Source organism: Populus trichocarpa, chromosome 1 (genome assembly GCF_000002775.5).
Source record: "Populus trichocarpa isolate Nisqually-1 chromosome 1, P.trichocarpa_v4.1, whole genome shotgun sequence".
Classification (NCBI taxonomy): domain Eukaryota; kingdom Viridiplantae; phylum Streptophyta; class Magnoliopsida; order Malpighiales; family Salicaceae; genus Populus; species Populus trichocarpa.
In genome coordinates, this window is record NC_037285.2 from 36,665,718 (window position 1) to 36,682,456 (window position 16,739).

Consider the following 16,739-nt stretch of genomic DNA (forward strand, 5'->3'; position numbering starts at 1 on the left):
CTGCTGGCCCCTTCAGCTTTTTAATTTTTTCCTTTTTGTTGGAAAGTTGACGTTGAATGTGGGGTAATTATAATAATTATAATTATAAAGAATACTAAGAAAATGGTCAAACACTATATAACTACACCTCACACCTTGGTACATAAATTTCTCAGTTTTTTTTTATTATTTGTTCCGTGTAGTTTTAGGTTTGTTGGTTTCAATCCTTAAATTTTATTTTCACCATTATTGAACCATGTTTCATCTAGAAAATGAGGGGGAGAGAAATATCTCAACCACCTATATCAAAGCTATAAAAACATATTAATCTTGGTGTCAATGAGTTTATCTAATTAAAAATAAAAATTCAATAAAAATAATTTTGTCCTCTAACTACGTAGATCAAGCCTATAAATATTTTCTCAATTCAGTTTGGTTTTCGAGTTTTTAGTGATGAAATAGTGTTTTTAGATTCAAAATTGGGTTATTAAGGTTTTTAAAATAATTTTTAGGTATTTTAGATTAAAAATAAGTTAAAATTTGAGTTCTAAGGGTTCGAGAGCTCGGATCCTGATATTCTGAATAACTGAGATGATCAGAAAATAAACCAATAAATAAAATATTGTCTATCTAGATGACATGTTATCCATTTTATTTAAAAACAAAATACAAGGGCAAACAATCATCCACCCAATAAAAAACCACACATTAAACTTTTCCCCATGTGCCAATGTTCAATCTCGTCCTTCTGCTTGGCTTTTTTAAAAAAAAATCATTTAATTTTTTTTAGTTTTATAATAAAATCATCTTTAAATAAAATGATTTTTAAAAAGTATTATATTATGTCATAATTTTCAAATAAAATTAGAGCTTTTTCTAGTAATATTAATAATTATTTTATAAATAATAATATATGAAACTTGAATCATTTATTTTATTTTATTTTTCATACAGTCAAATAAAAATAATAAAAACATTATTTTTTGTTTCTTGATTAAAAATTGCTTAACATATCATGATAAGGTTTTATATGAAAAATCAAGCTTTTGATAGAAAAAAAAAATATATTATTTGGAAAAATAAAAAAAATATGAATGAATAATGAAAACAGAATTTCATCTAAAAAAATATTTTTTTTTTTATTTTTCAAGTAATGAATATGAATAATGAAAACAAAATAATATATTTTTGAGCAAACAATACTTTAAAAACACAACCGCTATCACGTTTTCAAACCCCTCAACTTTTTTATTATTATTATTATTATTGAAAAAGAAAAAAGAAATTGCAACGGAATCCCCTTGGCTACAACATACAGATGATGACCTAAACGCCTGTAAACTCCTTTTATAAACAACGGTTCAAGAGAGCAGTTACCAACCTTTAAGGCTTTTGTTGACGCTTGCCAGGATGACTAGATGTCTAGGTTGACAAATGATGCTGAGAGTGTCTAGAATGCACTTATGCTGCTGCCCCCTTGACGCATAAGCAAACACATAAAAACACAGGCAGATAATTGCGGCAGATTGAATCAGGATAAATTCCTGCTAATGTCGATTTTAATTCGAACAACATAAGAGAACCTATCCCAAATGGGAGGAAGGAGCAGCCCCGCCTTCATTCATTCAATAACAAACATGAACCAGTCATGTTTGAATTACACAGAGCTTCATCCTTTTGGCATCTCAAAAACAATTAATCCGATAGGCCTACACTAGCAAAATTAAGTGATTTATACTCCAATCATCACATCGTCATCCCCCTGTCATTAGACCAGACAACCAGTAGCGTGACTGCTAGGAGCTAAGCTGCCGAAACATGCAACCTTGAAAGTCAAACCGGTTTCTAAACTCAGTTGACAGCGTGTGGAAATTTGTCCATTCAAGACCCTTTGAACTCCAGAGATGGCAAGCTGATTGGGTAGCCATGACGAATAGGAAAGAGGATCAACTTATCAGGCACTGCAATTCATTTAACTATATTTCCTTCAAGGGTTTCAATCTATAATCCACTGAGATTTCTAGTGTTTGGTAGCGCATGAGAAGACTTGTTCAAGGCTGGCTTTCCATGAGATCAGCAAGTGTAATCTTCCCACAGTTGCCGGTGTCTAGTCTATCAAATTGCTGGCATATCTGTAGAATATCCTTCTCCGATACCTTTTCCATCTCCTTGAGCTTGTATATTGCATACTCTGATTTACTGCAAATTTGGAACTAATGTAAGTAGTCAATAAAGACAGAATATCCAGTCTAGGCCAACTAGACTTTGATATACACACCATGCCAGATTGCGAAGAAAAGACACCATATTGCCATCCACTTTCTGTTATTAGATAGAACTACGTGGAAGCTACAATTCATGATACTTATTTCTTGGAAGAGTGAGAGAGAGAACCCCCGTGATAAGAGAAAAAAGACAGCTAGAAATTAACTGAGCCTAATCCTTGAAATTCATAACGGATGCTTCTTGAATTAGCAAGAAATTTAAGCCCTCTAAAAAATCCACACGAACAAGGAAATTTCCATAGCCATATTTGAAAATTGATGTCTGCCACATAGATTAAGATGCTATAGGCACCATGAAGACCTAAGTAGTAAGGAAATAGAGTCATGATCAAAATGAAACCTGTAATAATAAATTTCCCAATGATACAAATGAAACCTAAACAACTTCTCAAAACCGAAAGAAGAAACCTCAACAAAAAATTTCTTCAATAACTCAAAGACCCAAGTCAATGAATGTACATATTAATTGAACAATAATACCAGAATACGCTTTTCATTGACTGCATTATTCTCCCCCAAGATTTCATAATGAATCCTTTGACTAAGAGGGAAACCAATGGAAGCAAGGTCATCTAGATTACTGAACCAACATTGTCAGAAGTGATTAGCCTTTCTCTTCAATATAATGAGACAGCAGGAATCGTCCAGATGCAAGGTTTTGATGCTTCCCTAGGGAGCTGTATCAACAACGCAAAAACTAACTTGCCAACATGACAGTTAACAGGTATATATATGTTGTGCGCCAAAATCCACCGAACCTTGAACCAAGTGCTTCAACTAGTGCAAACATATTCACCATGTTATCAATTATTGTGGGTGTGCCTACTTAAGACCTACTGGGTGGTACCACATTTCTGCATATGCATATAACTAAATCAATGTTGTCAAAGGTGAAAGGCGGTAAAAGGTGCCAAGCCTGTAAAATGCCCAAGGTGCTAGGCGCTCGCCCGAATGAACTAAGACAACATGCTATAAATTTTAAAAAAAAAATGCAATATTATATTATTTTATATTATATAAATCTAAAATATATATCTTTCCAATTAAGATTAGATCATTAAAAATTCAAAAGAAAATATAAAATACCATAACATAGTAGTAAGTTATATTTTTCACCCTTAAAACAAAATAAGATAATTTAAAGTAGTAAGTAGCCGAATAGATTAAAAAGCAAAATTAAATATCATTTTAAAAAATTGAACAAATGGGTCAAAACATAAATCAGCTTAAAAAAAATCCAACCAATAAAAAAAGAACTTCAAACAGGCGCTAGCCTTAACGCCTTGCACCCACTCACAAGGTGCTCGCCTAGGCGGCGCATCATTGAAATCCAACACCTGAGGCTAATAAAGGCATCGGGGCCTCACCTCCCCTCACCTAGAGCGCCTAGGTGAGCGCCTTAGCGCCTCTTGACAACACTGAACTAAATAAGCACTGGGAAATTGGCGCTACATATCCATTAGCTTAGTTTTCACAAAACAAGCCAAGTTTACATTCTATAATGTTGCAACTAATGTACCAAGATTCTCAAAACATCATCAGAATCCCTTCATGTTTGTGAACTGTTTTCCTTTTTTAAAAATTTTGCAAGCCATGTAGTATCCTGGGACCAGCTTCTGTGCACTGAGACTTAAGCCCACCTCTCCAGTACAGTAACTAGGAGATACGTGGCAGATAGATTAAAAAAATAGTAAAACATTTAGAAAACAAAATAATACATACACCAGGTGCTTATTGAAGTCAAATATAATAGTTCATGTGGAACTATAGGTATCTTTTGCTTGAATGAAACTATGTACTATAAAATATCAATTTAAAATAAGTTTCAGAAATTAAAATATGAGGAAAGACATCAGAAAGTTAGTAGTTCTTAAAGAACAGACATAGACAGATGGGATGACGAGGCCCCATGTATAAATCTCATGTTATCTTATACGAGGCAGAGGGTTCTATTGGGAGCATGGACAAGCAGTCACAGAAGAAGAACCACCATGAAGACAAAGAAACTAACATGATAACTGGGGTCTTAGAGTCAAATTACTTCAGGTCTTCAGCAGTTCAGACACCATTATGACACGAGTTTATTGCTCTAATTTAGCACAAAAGTTAAACACTAGCCTCTATTCCGTATTCACAATGCTATATTTGGCAGGTTTCTTGACACCATTAATCAACTTTTCCACCAAAAAGCCTTTTCACCAGGCAGAGAATATTTGGGACTATTATAGAGGAAGTACGAGGAAAGCAAGGCTTATGCATAACAGGGTGGCAACTTGTCCAGTCAACCAATTGCAATTCATGATTTCGACTTGTGTAGACCCAGGACATGAATCAACTATGATCATTCACTTAAAATGAGGGCTAACATTCATTCTCTGCACAACAAGTTTTACACTTGCTTCACCCTCAAAGAGAAAAGGTACAATTGCTTTACAGGTGACCCTAAGAGCATGTATTCACATTTAACAAACTGTGGATTTTATAGGTACATAACATTGAGAAATTTTCTTGGGATTCAAGGAATGAATAAGGTTCAATATGGAGTCTGGCAAAGTAATGAAGTACCTGGCCAAATTGGAGGTTGCTTCAACTCAAGGGAACAAAGAGGTGTAAATTTTCAAACAAATCCATAACTATTACTCAGCATCAAAATATTTGATTCAACAAAAATACCCTTAAATTTTATGAATTATCACATATATTAAGAAATTTTACTAGTAAATACCAAATATACTGTCTTTTTAAAACAAATATATATATTGTCTTACCTTAAATTCTACTTGCTAAAACTAAAAAGACCTTTACAATTGCTTTACAGATGACCCTAAGAGCATGTATTCACGTTTAACAAACTGTGAATTTTATAGGACAGGGGCTTATACATGGCAAGGTAATGAAGTACCTGGCCAAATTGGAGGTTGCTTCAACTCAAGGGAACAAAGAGGTGTATATTTTCAAAAAACTCCATAACTATTACTCGGTGTCAAAATATTTGATTCAACAAAAATACCCTTAAATTTTATGAATTATCACATATATTAAGAAATTTTACTAGTAACTACCAAATATACTGTCTTTTTAAAACAAATATATATATTGTCTTGCCTTAAATTCTACTTGCTAAAACTAAAAAGACCTTTGTCCTGTTTATATAAAAGGATTTTCTTTTTTTTTATAGGACAATACAAAATACATGGCATTACTGAATATGTAAATTAAACTCTATATCCAATTAAGAAATAGATTAAAATATTAATATGATTTCTAAAAAAATATGTTAATCCCATTTTTCATTATATTTCTATTTATACATCACATAAAACCTTAAATATCATAAAACAAGCTTTTTGAATAATTCATAACCTATATAGTACCTTATTGGCACTTTATTTTGCCTATTAAAACTCTAAATACTTTAAAATAGGTCAGCAAAACTCAACAATTAAAATTTGAAAAATACTATCAAAACTTATCAAATTATTAAATTAAATCCTTGATTTTTTATTCATGTCTATATCTTTAATATTTGTCTCGCTTATATTAAAAAGTAATTCTTCGAAATAAAATCTATACTGCTAATATAATCATGTTATAATTTAGTGAAGCATTGAATAAATTTTTATTCACATTTGTATCTTATTTATGTATTTGCGTTATATATAGATAGTTTTATTCAAATTTTATTCCTACATAGTATTTTATTGATTTTTTCTTTTTCTTTATAAATGAACTACTAAGAGTGAGCTTAAATATGTCTAAACCCTATCAACTAATACTTCAACTTTCTTCTAGTTCACCTATAACCTACTGAACTTTTAGGAAACCTGAAGGCCACATGCACTTTTCAATTAAAAAAGCTTTATTATAACAAATTATGCAGCAGTTGAGCAAGTAGCCTAAAATGAATAGCAAAAGTAAATGTAACCAAGTTAAGTTGTAAGCAGTTTACTGTAAGTTGTGGTTCTCAATGGCTCTTTATACAAAGTGTTTGAAAAGGTTAATACCTCATTATCAATATCCAAATTTTGCAAGCACTAGGTACATAAACACAGAGCTTTAATAACAACCTACAAACAAAATCTCATTCTTTACCAAGTTATTCTTACAATGTGAACACAAATCTCAGAAGCTCAACTTTTCACAGAAAACATCGCAATTTAAGCCTTCAAGTACTAATAGCAGTTTGTACATGGTTTTCTGTTTCTTTCAGCAAATTAAAGCTCAATTGCATGTCAAAAATTTGTAATTCTATGTAATTCAAGGTCAATACATATACTAACAAAACAAAAGGGAATACCCAATATGATTATGAAAGGGTAAATAAGATAGTCCGGATCATTATAAGACTTTAAGAGAGCAATTTTATTAACCCATGACCTTCAAAGCAAACAAGTGGAAACATGTATGCTGCAAATGTGAAAAAGACAGTAACAAAGCATACCTCACAAACCCATTGTTGTCAATGTCTGCAGCAAGAAACTCAGAGACAGTCATGTGTTGACCAAGCACCCACTTTGCCAACATCCTATGCCGCTTATCCACTCTTGCCTCAGCCAAATACAAAAATGCTCGAGCAACAGCAAGCGTCGACACAAGCAACCAAATGGAAGCGAAAATACGACCAGCCAAGGAAGTGAATGCCCTATCACCATATCCAACAGTTGTAACCGACATAACGGATAGATAAAGTGAATCCAACCATCCTAACCTTTCGACAAAATGCATAAAAGCAACACCAACTCCAATACAAAGAACCACGACACCTAATGCCAGTCCCACCTTCATTCTTATCCTCATCCTCCCTTTCTTCACATCAATTATATATGAACCAGCAGATTCCTTTTCAACCCCTCTCTTAACATTCCTCAACAAATGACTCTCTTGCAAGTCAAGCACATAGCTAACCATCCCAGAAAGCAAAATATCAACGAAACCAAAACCAATCAGCACAAACAAAATGGAGAACAGCTTGGTAGCAGTACTATCTGGGGTAATGTCCCCATAACCAATAGTACACATTGTCACAATACAAAAATACAAAGCATCGACAACTGGGTTCGTTGCATTTCCTTTGAACTTATCACGATTAAGAGAATATATAAGCACACCAAGAGACAAATACAGTACCAAGAGAACAAATGCTTGGCGTACTATTGATTGAGAACCAAACTTAGGCTTGGTAATGGCAGGGTGGTTAAGATCATTGATGACAGCCATAGCAGGTGCAGTTTTGGACCTGTGAAGATTGGTTTTTGTCCATTGACAATCAGGATCAACAAGCCAAGATTGCTGTTGCTGCTGCTGCTGCTGATGGTGATGTTGTAAGTGAGGAGAATCAAGAAATGAGCTAAAATCTAGATTAGGAGTGGAGGATCTTGGTGAATTGAGAGAAAGGGTCAAGGCTTCAAGGAGAGGAGAAGGGTCTCTTGGAGAGGCAGACGATGGGCCAAAAATAAGGCGGTCTTTAAGTTCAGAAGGAGTTAGAGGGAGAGGCAAAGAGATTTCATCGTCTTCAGGGAGAGGGAAAAGGGGTGGCTGTGGTTGCGGTATTCTCTTTCTTGGGCTTAGGTATGGAAGTAGAGGCTCTTTCTCCATATCGCCGATTCTGTTCGCCGGTAAATGGTTACCAGAGGGATAATGTTTTACCTTTTAAGGATCCCAAAAGGTAGGGATAGTTTTATAGACAGATGCTAAATTTGATTTGATTCAATTCGGTCCTTATGCTAATAACCTTGTTCTACCCGCCTTTTCAACTTTGTTACAGCTTAATACTCTAATTTTAAGAATTTATAATTTAATCCCTTATCTTTCGTTGAAAGCTATCTTCTTTTGTTTTTCTTTTTCTTTTTTTCAAACGGAACTTCAAGGGGAGAACTTATAATCACTACATACACATACATACACCATGATATAGATATTTTCTTAATCAACGTTGACCTGCTTCTTACTTTTTGTAATACAGTAGAAATAAAAAATAGAAACTAAAATCTAAAATAAAATATACCCATCATATCAGCCTTGAGTAAATGCCACATCCTAGAAGGTGAGCTTTTCCAAATCTAAAAACGCTCATCTCCCTTAGCAACCAGTTTAACTAGGTAATCTGCATATAAGTTACCTTCGTTTAGAGTAGGTTGGATACTTATCTCTCAAGATCTTGACAACAAACCTTTGATCCATGCAATGATAGCATCAAATTTGTGGAAGCTTGTGGAATCCTCTTCTATGAGTCCGAGAGAGTCTATAGAATCTGAATTAAAAATAATCTTAGTCATACCACTATCCCAAAGTAAACTCATTACTAAAAAGATAAAAACTAATATGCATACAAAATCAATTACCATATTAGCATCGTCGTCGTCTTTCTATATATGATTGATGTCAGCTATGTTTGTTGCTTACTCAATCCCAAATATATCATTTAATTTAACTGAATAAAAACTAATATAGCAAGAGCTATGAGAAAATTAAGCTCATAAATAAAGGATTAAGATATAGATTTTGTCAAATATGAAACCTAAGTTATACTGTGTTCAAGAATTCAGGGGCTATTTGCTCCAAGATTTAATGTGAGAAACTGACGTGTGTTTCGCTGCATGCATATGAATAACGTATGATTCCACATTTCCGCCGGGAAATAAGCTACGCATCTTCACGCGCCTTTGTCACTGCCATGGCAAGTGGTTCTTTCACAATCAGAATATTTAATCAATCCACACTTGAACCGGTACACTCATCAAAATTTGGATTCAAATCTAAAATAAGAAGAGGAAAAGCAAAGCGTGTCAATGATTAGTATAAAAACATCTTTTTCCAAGAGAAATTTGATCTTTTTTCGAGAGAAGCTTCGGTTCCACTGCTCTTAGTTGTTTGTCACTGTGACTTTAACATATAAAAAGCCGCTTTTATGTGTTAATTTGAGAAGCTATAATTTTTAGCTTTTCCGCTTTCATATGTAATTTTTAGAAGCTTTGCGAACACTTACTTTTTTATTTCTTTTATGGATAACCTCGTCTGTCTGTCTGTCTGTCTGTCTGTCATCCACATGCAATGAAAACAAATAATGGCTGCCACAAGTGTGCCATCATCAATTATTGAACATAGTCCCATTTCCTTGGATTATTTGTATTGGTTTGGAACACTATGCCAGAAAGCAGAAACCAGCCACCCTTTTTATTGCTTAGATCTTGTTCAATACTCCATACAAATCAACACCAGCAAATTTAGCGACAGCCACTGCGCCTCTAGATGCTCTGGTTGGGTGTGCTGCAACTTCTGCAGCACATCCCCTGTTCCCTTCTTCCAAACAGAGCGCAAGACAAGGATAATAATTTAACCAATCGTTTAACCAATGATCTTCGGAATTTTTAATAAGGCAGGAAACCTCCTTTGTAGGATACAGGTTGCCTGCAGCATCCCATGTCTCAGTCTAGCTATATACAGAACATGCCATGAGCCATCTAGACTCTAGAGCCACGTTTACCATTTTCTTTCGTATGTCATATTTCTTCCATTTAATGCAAAAGATAAGAAACCCTATGAGGTGACCATACCATAATTAAAGGGTAGAACTAGTGAGCTACGAACAATTGGATTCCCACAAATAATGTTTCGTCATGTATGGCAAGTCACATGTGAAGTTGAGTGCGACAAGACACCAAGGAGAACTACAATCTTTTAGCTAGAACAATCTTACAAACATCTAAGCAAATCAGCAATTCACCAGAAAGAAATATATAATAAAATAAAATAGTTACCAATAGTTTGAAAATGCCAGTTACACACCGAAGTTTCACAGTTGTAGCCATGGTAATCCTACTTTCTTATCAATACATCCCATCACATTGATCCAACAACCATGCCAGCCCAGCATCGGGACCAAAATGAATCTTTCACATCATCATACCAATTTTGACTTTTTCAAATGGCAAATTTGGTGGTTGTCAATGCTAGCCAGATTCATCACTCAAACTCAGAATGAGTCTTTGAAACAGGATTGATAGGGACATGAGGATTATGACTACAAGGTCTAGCAAGGAATACAGATGAGCATTTTACTTACAAAACACACAAAAAGTGTCTAGGATAAATATACTACCAATATAAAACACCGATTGAAACACAGGTTGCATATCTGAGTTAATCATCGTCATCTAGAACACTCCGACGCCTCTGGATCTGAAGAATTACATGAAAAGGTCAAAAATCCATATATCCCCCAGACACAAAAGGATATCAAAAAACAGTTTAATCATTCACGACTTACTGTGACTTTTGTCTGCTTGGTTGTTTGGTTGTTAATCTGTTCCAGCATTGATATGAGCCGCTCCTCAGAAACCTACAAATAAAAAATTCAACACAGTATGGTTGAATACTTTGTAAATGCTCTGGGTGAAAATTCCTATATAGATCATAAGCACCCAAAATATACTTAGGAATGAACCAAAGTGCACCAAGCCACGGCCTTCTGTCATACCTTTTCAACTATTTGACCCATTTGAGCAGCTCTCAAGATGACATCTTCAACCCCTCTTGCCTTCTCAGGCTTCACCAGAGCAATTCGGGCAACTGCACAGATAGCATGAAAGTAAAGTAACACAATTGATCCCCCAATAGTTGATACGACAATGAAAGGTCATATTAACACAGATACATGTTCCTGTGCACTCGGCGAATCAATTTGGATCTGCTGCTGAATTGCAAGAAAATTTATTCCCTTGGCTTATTATTCTAGTTGAACACACAGGCTTTGGCTTTGGTGGAGACACTAGACCCAAGACACATTTCACACCTGTGTTTGGTTGTAGAAGATGAAGGATAGTCCAACCTGTCACTCTTTAGTTTGGTTCATTTCGTTTAATTATTGGACTTGATATATGTTATTGTTAGACATTTTGTTTTTGTGGGCTATACGCCCAATTGTTGGTGTTATAGGGTTTTACCAATTATATGTACTTTTTTTTTTACATCTCACACCGTTTTTTTTTTATTAAATAAGGAAAGCTACAAATTATTCTCTACTCCCCTTTCCCTTCTCTTCTCTTGCTTCATCTCTTCTTCTCCTCCTCCTTTCTTCCCTTTTTTTCTCCCCTTTTCTTTCTTCTAATCTTCTTTTCCCACGTCAACCTTATTTTCCCTTATTTTTCCGTTACAAATTGGGCATTAATCCACATACCTTAACCACCTGAAATCTCCTCTGTTTTCCATTACAGCAGAGTTCAAATCCACTGCCCAAATCAACCATTCACTTGCCAGCAAGCCAATATATGTTACCTCTCCAAATTTATAGCAATTGTAACAGGCTAAATACCAACACAATTCGCTATCCAAATAACACTACCACTGTCTAGGCATCTCACTGAAACAACCCTAACAACACAAATCACCCAACCATAATAACCCTTCAACAGTCTTTCAACCTTGAGGAAGTTGGTGGGAACACTAAACCCGAGACACAATTCACACCCATGTTTGATCGTAAACGATGGAGGATAGTTCAGCACATCACTCTTTGATTTGGAGTTTGATTTGCCAAAAAATGAATGATCTGAGCTTAATTTTGCAAAAATATTTTGACTTTGGGTTCTCAAAAATCCATTTCGCATATCAAACATCTGTTTGTATATCTTTGGTGTTTATTGGTCATCCATACCTCGAATATCATTCTGCTATAACATCCAAATAGCTTATAGGTTTATAGTCTATCCATACATTCAATGAGCATTTCTATCATATGCTTGGTTTTAGTGAATGTATTTTAATTAAATTTAGATAAAAGTTTATTCAAATCTTGAGAAAGCCAGCATTATCAGAAAAGCAGTTGGAAAATCTCATTGGCAAGGATTCTACTTTCCAAACCTACAAACAGATTATCAACACATGGGCCGAACCGCTGTACAATCACCAAGGAAATTACAAACATCCTAATAAAACAATATCCTATTTAACTAGCTTAATAATTAGCCCAATAAATGAGACAAATACATTTGTTTTTTTAACAATTCTTAAATACATGATTATGAACATGTCCGCAACTAATAAAGAGAAGAAAAATGGAAACTTATTATAAACCAAACAAGTTAAAATTACAAGCCACAGGGATTCAAGAATGCTCATGCTGAAACTGGATACTAATCAAGATACTTGTTACTCAGTATCTCCACCGAAAAAGAATGATTGAGAAACTGCAAACCCTTAAGAAGCCTATAGAATGAGATTAAAAGAAATTCCTATAGAGTCTAAATTCTCCAACAAGGAATTCACTGGCCAACTTCATTCTAACCATGCAAAATTCCACCAAAAGACATAATGTTCTATAATACCATGCTACATTATTGCATCATAAAAAAAGAGTGCCAAACCAAAAACAAAATTAACTAACAATTGAATAATGAAACATAAGCAGTGTGGTAATTTGATGCTTTCTGAGAAGGCAACTATGAAGCAAATTTTTCAAGAGAAAGCATGCACAATTGAAAGATAAATTATGATCCAATAAAAGAACTTCTAGAGATGATCTCAAATGTGAACTTACGTCTTTCTCGTGCTTCAGAAGACAAAATCTGACTAAGCATCATTTGCCTTCGCTCCTCAGCATCGCTGCATTAAACATATTAATAGTCCATCTTGAGAATTCTGTATAAGAATAACAGTCGCATGTCGCAACAAAAAATCCCATGAAGTTGTTTTAGACAGAACCTCAATTTCTGATTTTCTATGAACTGTTTTCAAAAGTAGCTTTTTAAAAACAGCTCAGAAACAACCCAGCTTTCAAACATCTGTACAAGGTTTTGCTAATCCCTCACTTACTCAGAAACTAGAACACACCATTTCAAAAAAATAAAATCTCGAGAATATAATTTATGCTCTCATTTCAAATCAAGTTTTCGGAAACCAGAAGAGGCCCTCTGTTGAGTAATAATGCAAAAGTAGAATTTCAGAAACCGACCTCTTTGCATCTTCTTGGGCCTTCTGTTGTTCAGAATTTTGCGGATTTCCCTGTTCAATTAGTAGTAAATTTTCAGCAATGCCATCATCATAAAAGAAATAAATTTTAAAATGCCACGTATACTTCATACACACAAATTAAATTAAGAGAACTAAAAGTAGCAGTAGTAACAACAACAACAATAATGATTACCATGCCTCGTTGAGCCATGAGCTCTTGCATTCTTCTTTGTCTAATTGCTTCTAACTCAGGATCAGCCTATAATTAAGAACAACAATAAGAAGAGTTGAGCGGAAAAAAAAAGTGGTTTTCCTTAACTGTTGGTAACTACAAAAAGACTCCAACTTTGAAGTGTGTTTGGCAAAAATAATGGAATCCCACATGAGATCAGTTCATATAGTACCTACTTATATGAAATTAAACGTTCATATTATAAATTGAGTAGATAAGAAATATTAAGTAATAGGTAACTAAAAGAAGCAAAAAAAAAACTAAAACAAAATAGAGGGAAATTAAAGGCCTTTAAAGCATACCATTGATTGATTGGAGTGATCGAGAAAATTAGATTCTTGCTGAAGATTGTGAATCTGCCTGCCCCGCCTGGCTTTGCTTTTCTTTGCTCCTTCTCCAAAGAGATTTTGTATATTATTGGGTGGATGCTTTACAACATGGCCTAGCGTTTGGTAGACGCGATTTTGTGAGCCCTAACGGGCTACTGGCTAATGGGCCCACAGCTACACATCCATCCATAAGCAATGGGAGCTGGTTGGACCGGGTTTAGCCTTCTTTAATATCGGGTCAAATTCAAATTTGTTGTCCTATCGCTCCTAACTAGCTAATTGATCCATACTCCACCGGTCAAATAAAAAAACAAAGCTTTATTTTAATCTTCATTGTTCAATAGGCTTGATAAGCTTCAATTTTATCCCTAAATTTTGTTTAAATATATATATAGTCCCTTTTTAGATTTTATGTTTTATTCCTAAGCTTTAATTTCTTTCATTGTAGTCCCTTATCAGATAAAAAAAGAGCAATAAAAAAGAGTTTGGTTGGGCATATTTTGATCATAAAAAAATCAATCTTCATGTTAATGGGTTAATCTTCAAGAAATGAGTTTAATAGAAGTTGTTTTTCTTCTTCAAACATGCCAAAAATTGTAAATTAGGGTTCATGAAGTATTTTTGGATACAATTTTTTAAAAGATGATTAAATGGTGTTTCAGGGCTCAAAATACGTTTATTGAGGTTTTTAAGATGTTCTTAAACTATTTTTAGGTGAGAATTGTTGAAAATTGAATTTTTGATCTAAAAATTTGAATTTTAGTTTTATGGTTACCGAATGTAATCAAAAAAACAAATTAGTGGATGGCATGCCATCTACCTAGGCGAACATCATGTCATTCATTGTATTAAAAAAAATTAACCAGGTGTGCGGGCATGACTTGCTTTTTTTTTTATAACAAAAATCATATATATTTAGCAACCAAAGTAAATCTCCAAGATAAATAAAAAATATATAAAATAAAAAGAATAAACAAAGTAAAATATTTATATTTATATCTATCTTTTAATTCTTACTAGAAAAAACAACTTCACACTTTTGTATTTAATTTTCATTTATAATTTTTTCTCCAATTTATCAATTAATATATTTTCTAGTTCATTTTATTAAACACCAATATCATTTTCCCATTTCTATGTTAGCAAATTTTATGATACCAAAAAAACAAATGTATACATTATATTATTGTCTTCTTCTCTTGTGTTTAATATTTATTAGTTAATAGTTTGTTATTTATAATATTAAAAATGTATATTATCTTTCCATTCTTGAGTTAATAAATTTTGTGATATCAAAAAATACATATGTAATGCATGTTTCTTTTCCTTTTTTTATGTTTGGAATTTACATAGAATCTCACATGCAATGTAACACAAGTACCTTCGCTGGTATTTATAGCATCCACACCCATACTATCCAAACTTAATCCGTAGATATAATAGATAGTATGAAAGAAAATAAAATAAAAATGACCTGATTTGACCCATTAAATTCGCGATTCTGGTCATGAGATTGAGATAATCCTATAAAGAGCAAATTCAAATAAATTTTGAAGTTTAATTCTCAATCAACCATGTCAGACTCAATATTAAATGATGAAATTTATTAAAAATTTAATTTAAAAATAACACAAAAAATAAGTCAAGTTGACCTGGATTAACCTATTTAGGATTATTCATTGGTCATAAGGTCAGGATAACTTGATAAAAAAACAAACCAAAACAAATCATGAAACCTAATTTTCAAAAAAACATAATATTAAATGATGAAATTGGGAAGAGAAAAAGGTCAATTAAAAAAAACAAAAAAATAAAGTTAACTCGTTAAACCTGCAACCCATGTCATAAGTCGGGGACAACCTAATAAAACGCAAATCCAATGTTGAAGGACCTGAGACCCAAGTTATGAGACCGAAATAAATTCTTAGGAAAAAAAAAACAACTTGATTTAACCAGGATTAAAATGATAAAACTCGTGTCTTTGGTCATGAGACCAAGACATCCCCATAGAAACCAAATCAAAACAGATTGTGAAGCTAAATTCTTAACTGACTCAATATTGAATAATAACATTGGAAAAAGTTTCAATTAAAAAAAAATAAAAAAGACCTAAATCAACGCAGGTTAACTTGTTAAATACTATTATTAGGTTATAAGGTCGGAATAACCTAATAGAAAGCAAACAAATCAAATCATGAAGCATAATTCCCAATTAACTTAATATTAAAGGGAGAAATTGAAAAAAAGAAGTTAATTAAAAAAAACTCGACCCAACCGGTTTAACCTATCAAACTTGTGATCCATGTCATGAGAGTAGGATAACCCAATAAAAAACAAATCTAATATTAAAGGGTAAAATTAAAAAAAAACATTGATTGAAAAATAATCAAAGAAGGAAAAAAAACAAAACAATTATGCAATAAGGTCAAAATGGGGTTTTCACAATGGATTGCTACAGTGAAAACCTCACATATTTTAATGTATTATATAATATAATGGATTGAAAAAACCGACCCATGAGTACCCATTGTCATCTATAATTTTAACCTATTGATATTGGGTTAAGCTTGGTCTACTCATGAGGGATGAGCCTGGTCCAAATATTTAGAGGAGTTATTAAATGAAGTAATTATTTCATCTACTTTATATATATATATATATATATATATATAACCCATATGAAGACATAATTAACTTGACAAGATTTATAATAACGATCATACTATGAAATATCTCTTCGGTTCTAATAATCGAAGTGGCACTAAAGCAATTGATTTAGGGACAAGAAACGAATTCTTATGTCACTAGTGAGTTTCCTTTAAATCTACAATGGTATCAAAGCATGGTTTTAATATATGACTTCTGTTATTTTTGTGCAATACATCTATTACTGCATAAACATTAGTTGTACATTCTATGTTGAAAGAATGCTTTCATTGAGTCTTAGATTTACAAAACTTTATTTGA

General features: G+C 33.2%; 2 protein-coding genes across 2 annotated transcripts; both read right to left on the reverse strand.

Moving 5' to 3' along the window:
• Positions 1 to 1,486: 1,486 nt before the first annotated feature.
• Positions 1,487 to 7,934, reverse strand: LOC18095296 (two-pore potassium channel 3). The gene is made up of 2 exons (XM_006369830.3): positions 6,706 to 7,934; positions 1,487 to 2,178 (listed from the first exon to the last, which is right to left on the reverse strand). The coding sequence occupies exons 1-2, from the start codon at positions 7,857 to 7,859 to the stop codon at positions 2,031 to 2,033; spliced, it is 1,302 nt and encodes a 433-aa protein (XP_006369892.1). The 5' UTR covers positions 7,860 to 7,934; the 3' UTR covers positions 1,487 to 2,030.
• A 2,048-nt stretch (positions 7,935 to 9,982) lies between these two features.
• Positions 9,983 to 13,915, reverse strand: LOC18095295 (uncharacterized). The gene is made up of 7 exons (XM_006369829.3): positions 13,746 to 13,915; positions 13,405 to 13,470; positions 13,213 to 13,262; positions 12,799 to 12,863; positions 10,741 to 10,832; positions 10,531 to 10,602; positions 9,983 to 10,442 (listed from the first exon to the last, which is right to left on the reverse strand). Exons 1-7 carry the CDS (start codon positions 13,746 to 13,748, stop codon positions 10,404 to 10,406), a joined length of 387 nt encoding a protein of 128 aa, XP_006369891.1. The 5' UTR covers positions 13,749 to 13,915; the 3' UTR covers positions 9,983 to 10,403.
• Between the last annotated feature and the right edge of the window lie 2,824 nt (positions 13,916 to 16,739).

Coding starts and splice junctions, on each gene's coding strand:
- LOC18095296 (XM_006369830.3), bottom strand. CDS start 7,859: ATGGAGAAAGAGCCTCTACTTCCATACCTAAGCCCAAGAAAGAGAATA. Junction 2,179..6,705: donor GACAACAATGGGTTTGTGAG/GTATGCTTTGTT, acceptor CCAAATTTGCAG/TAAATCAGAGTATGCAATAT.
- LOC18095295 (XM_006369829.3), bottom strand. Junction 13,263..13,404: donor TCATGGCTCAACGAGGCATG/GTAATCATTATT, acceptor CTAATTGAACAG/GGAAATCCGCAAAATTCTGA. Junction 10,443..10,530: donor CCAAGCAGACAAAAGTCACA/GTAAGTCGTGAA, acceptor GTAATTCTTCAG/ATCCAGAGGCGTCGGAGTGT.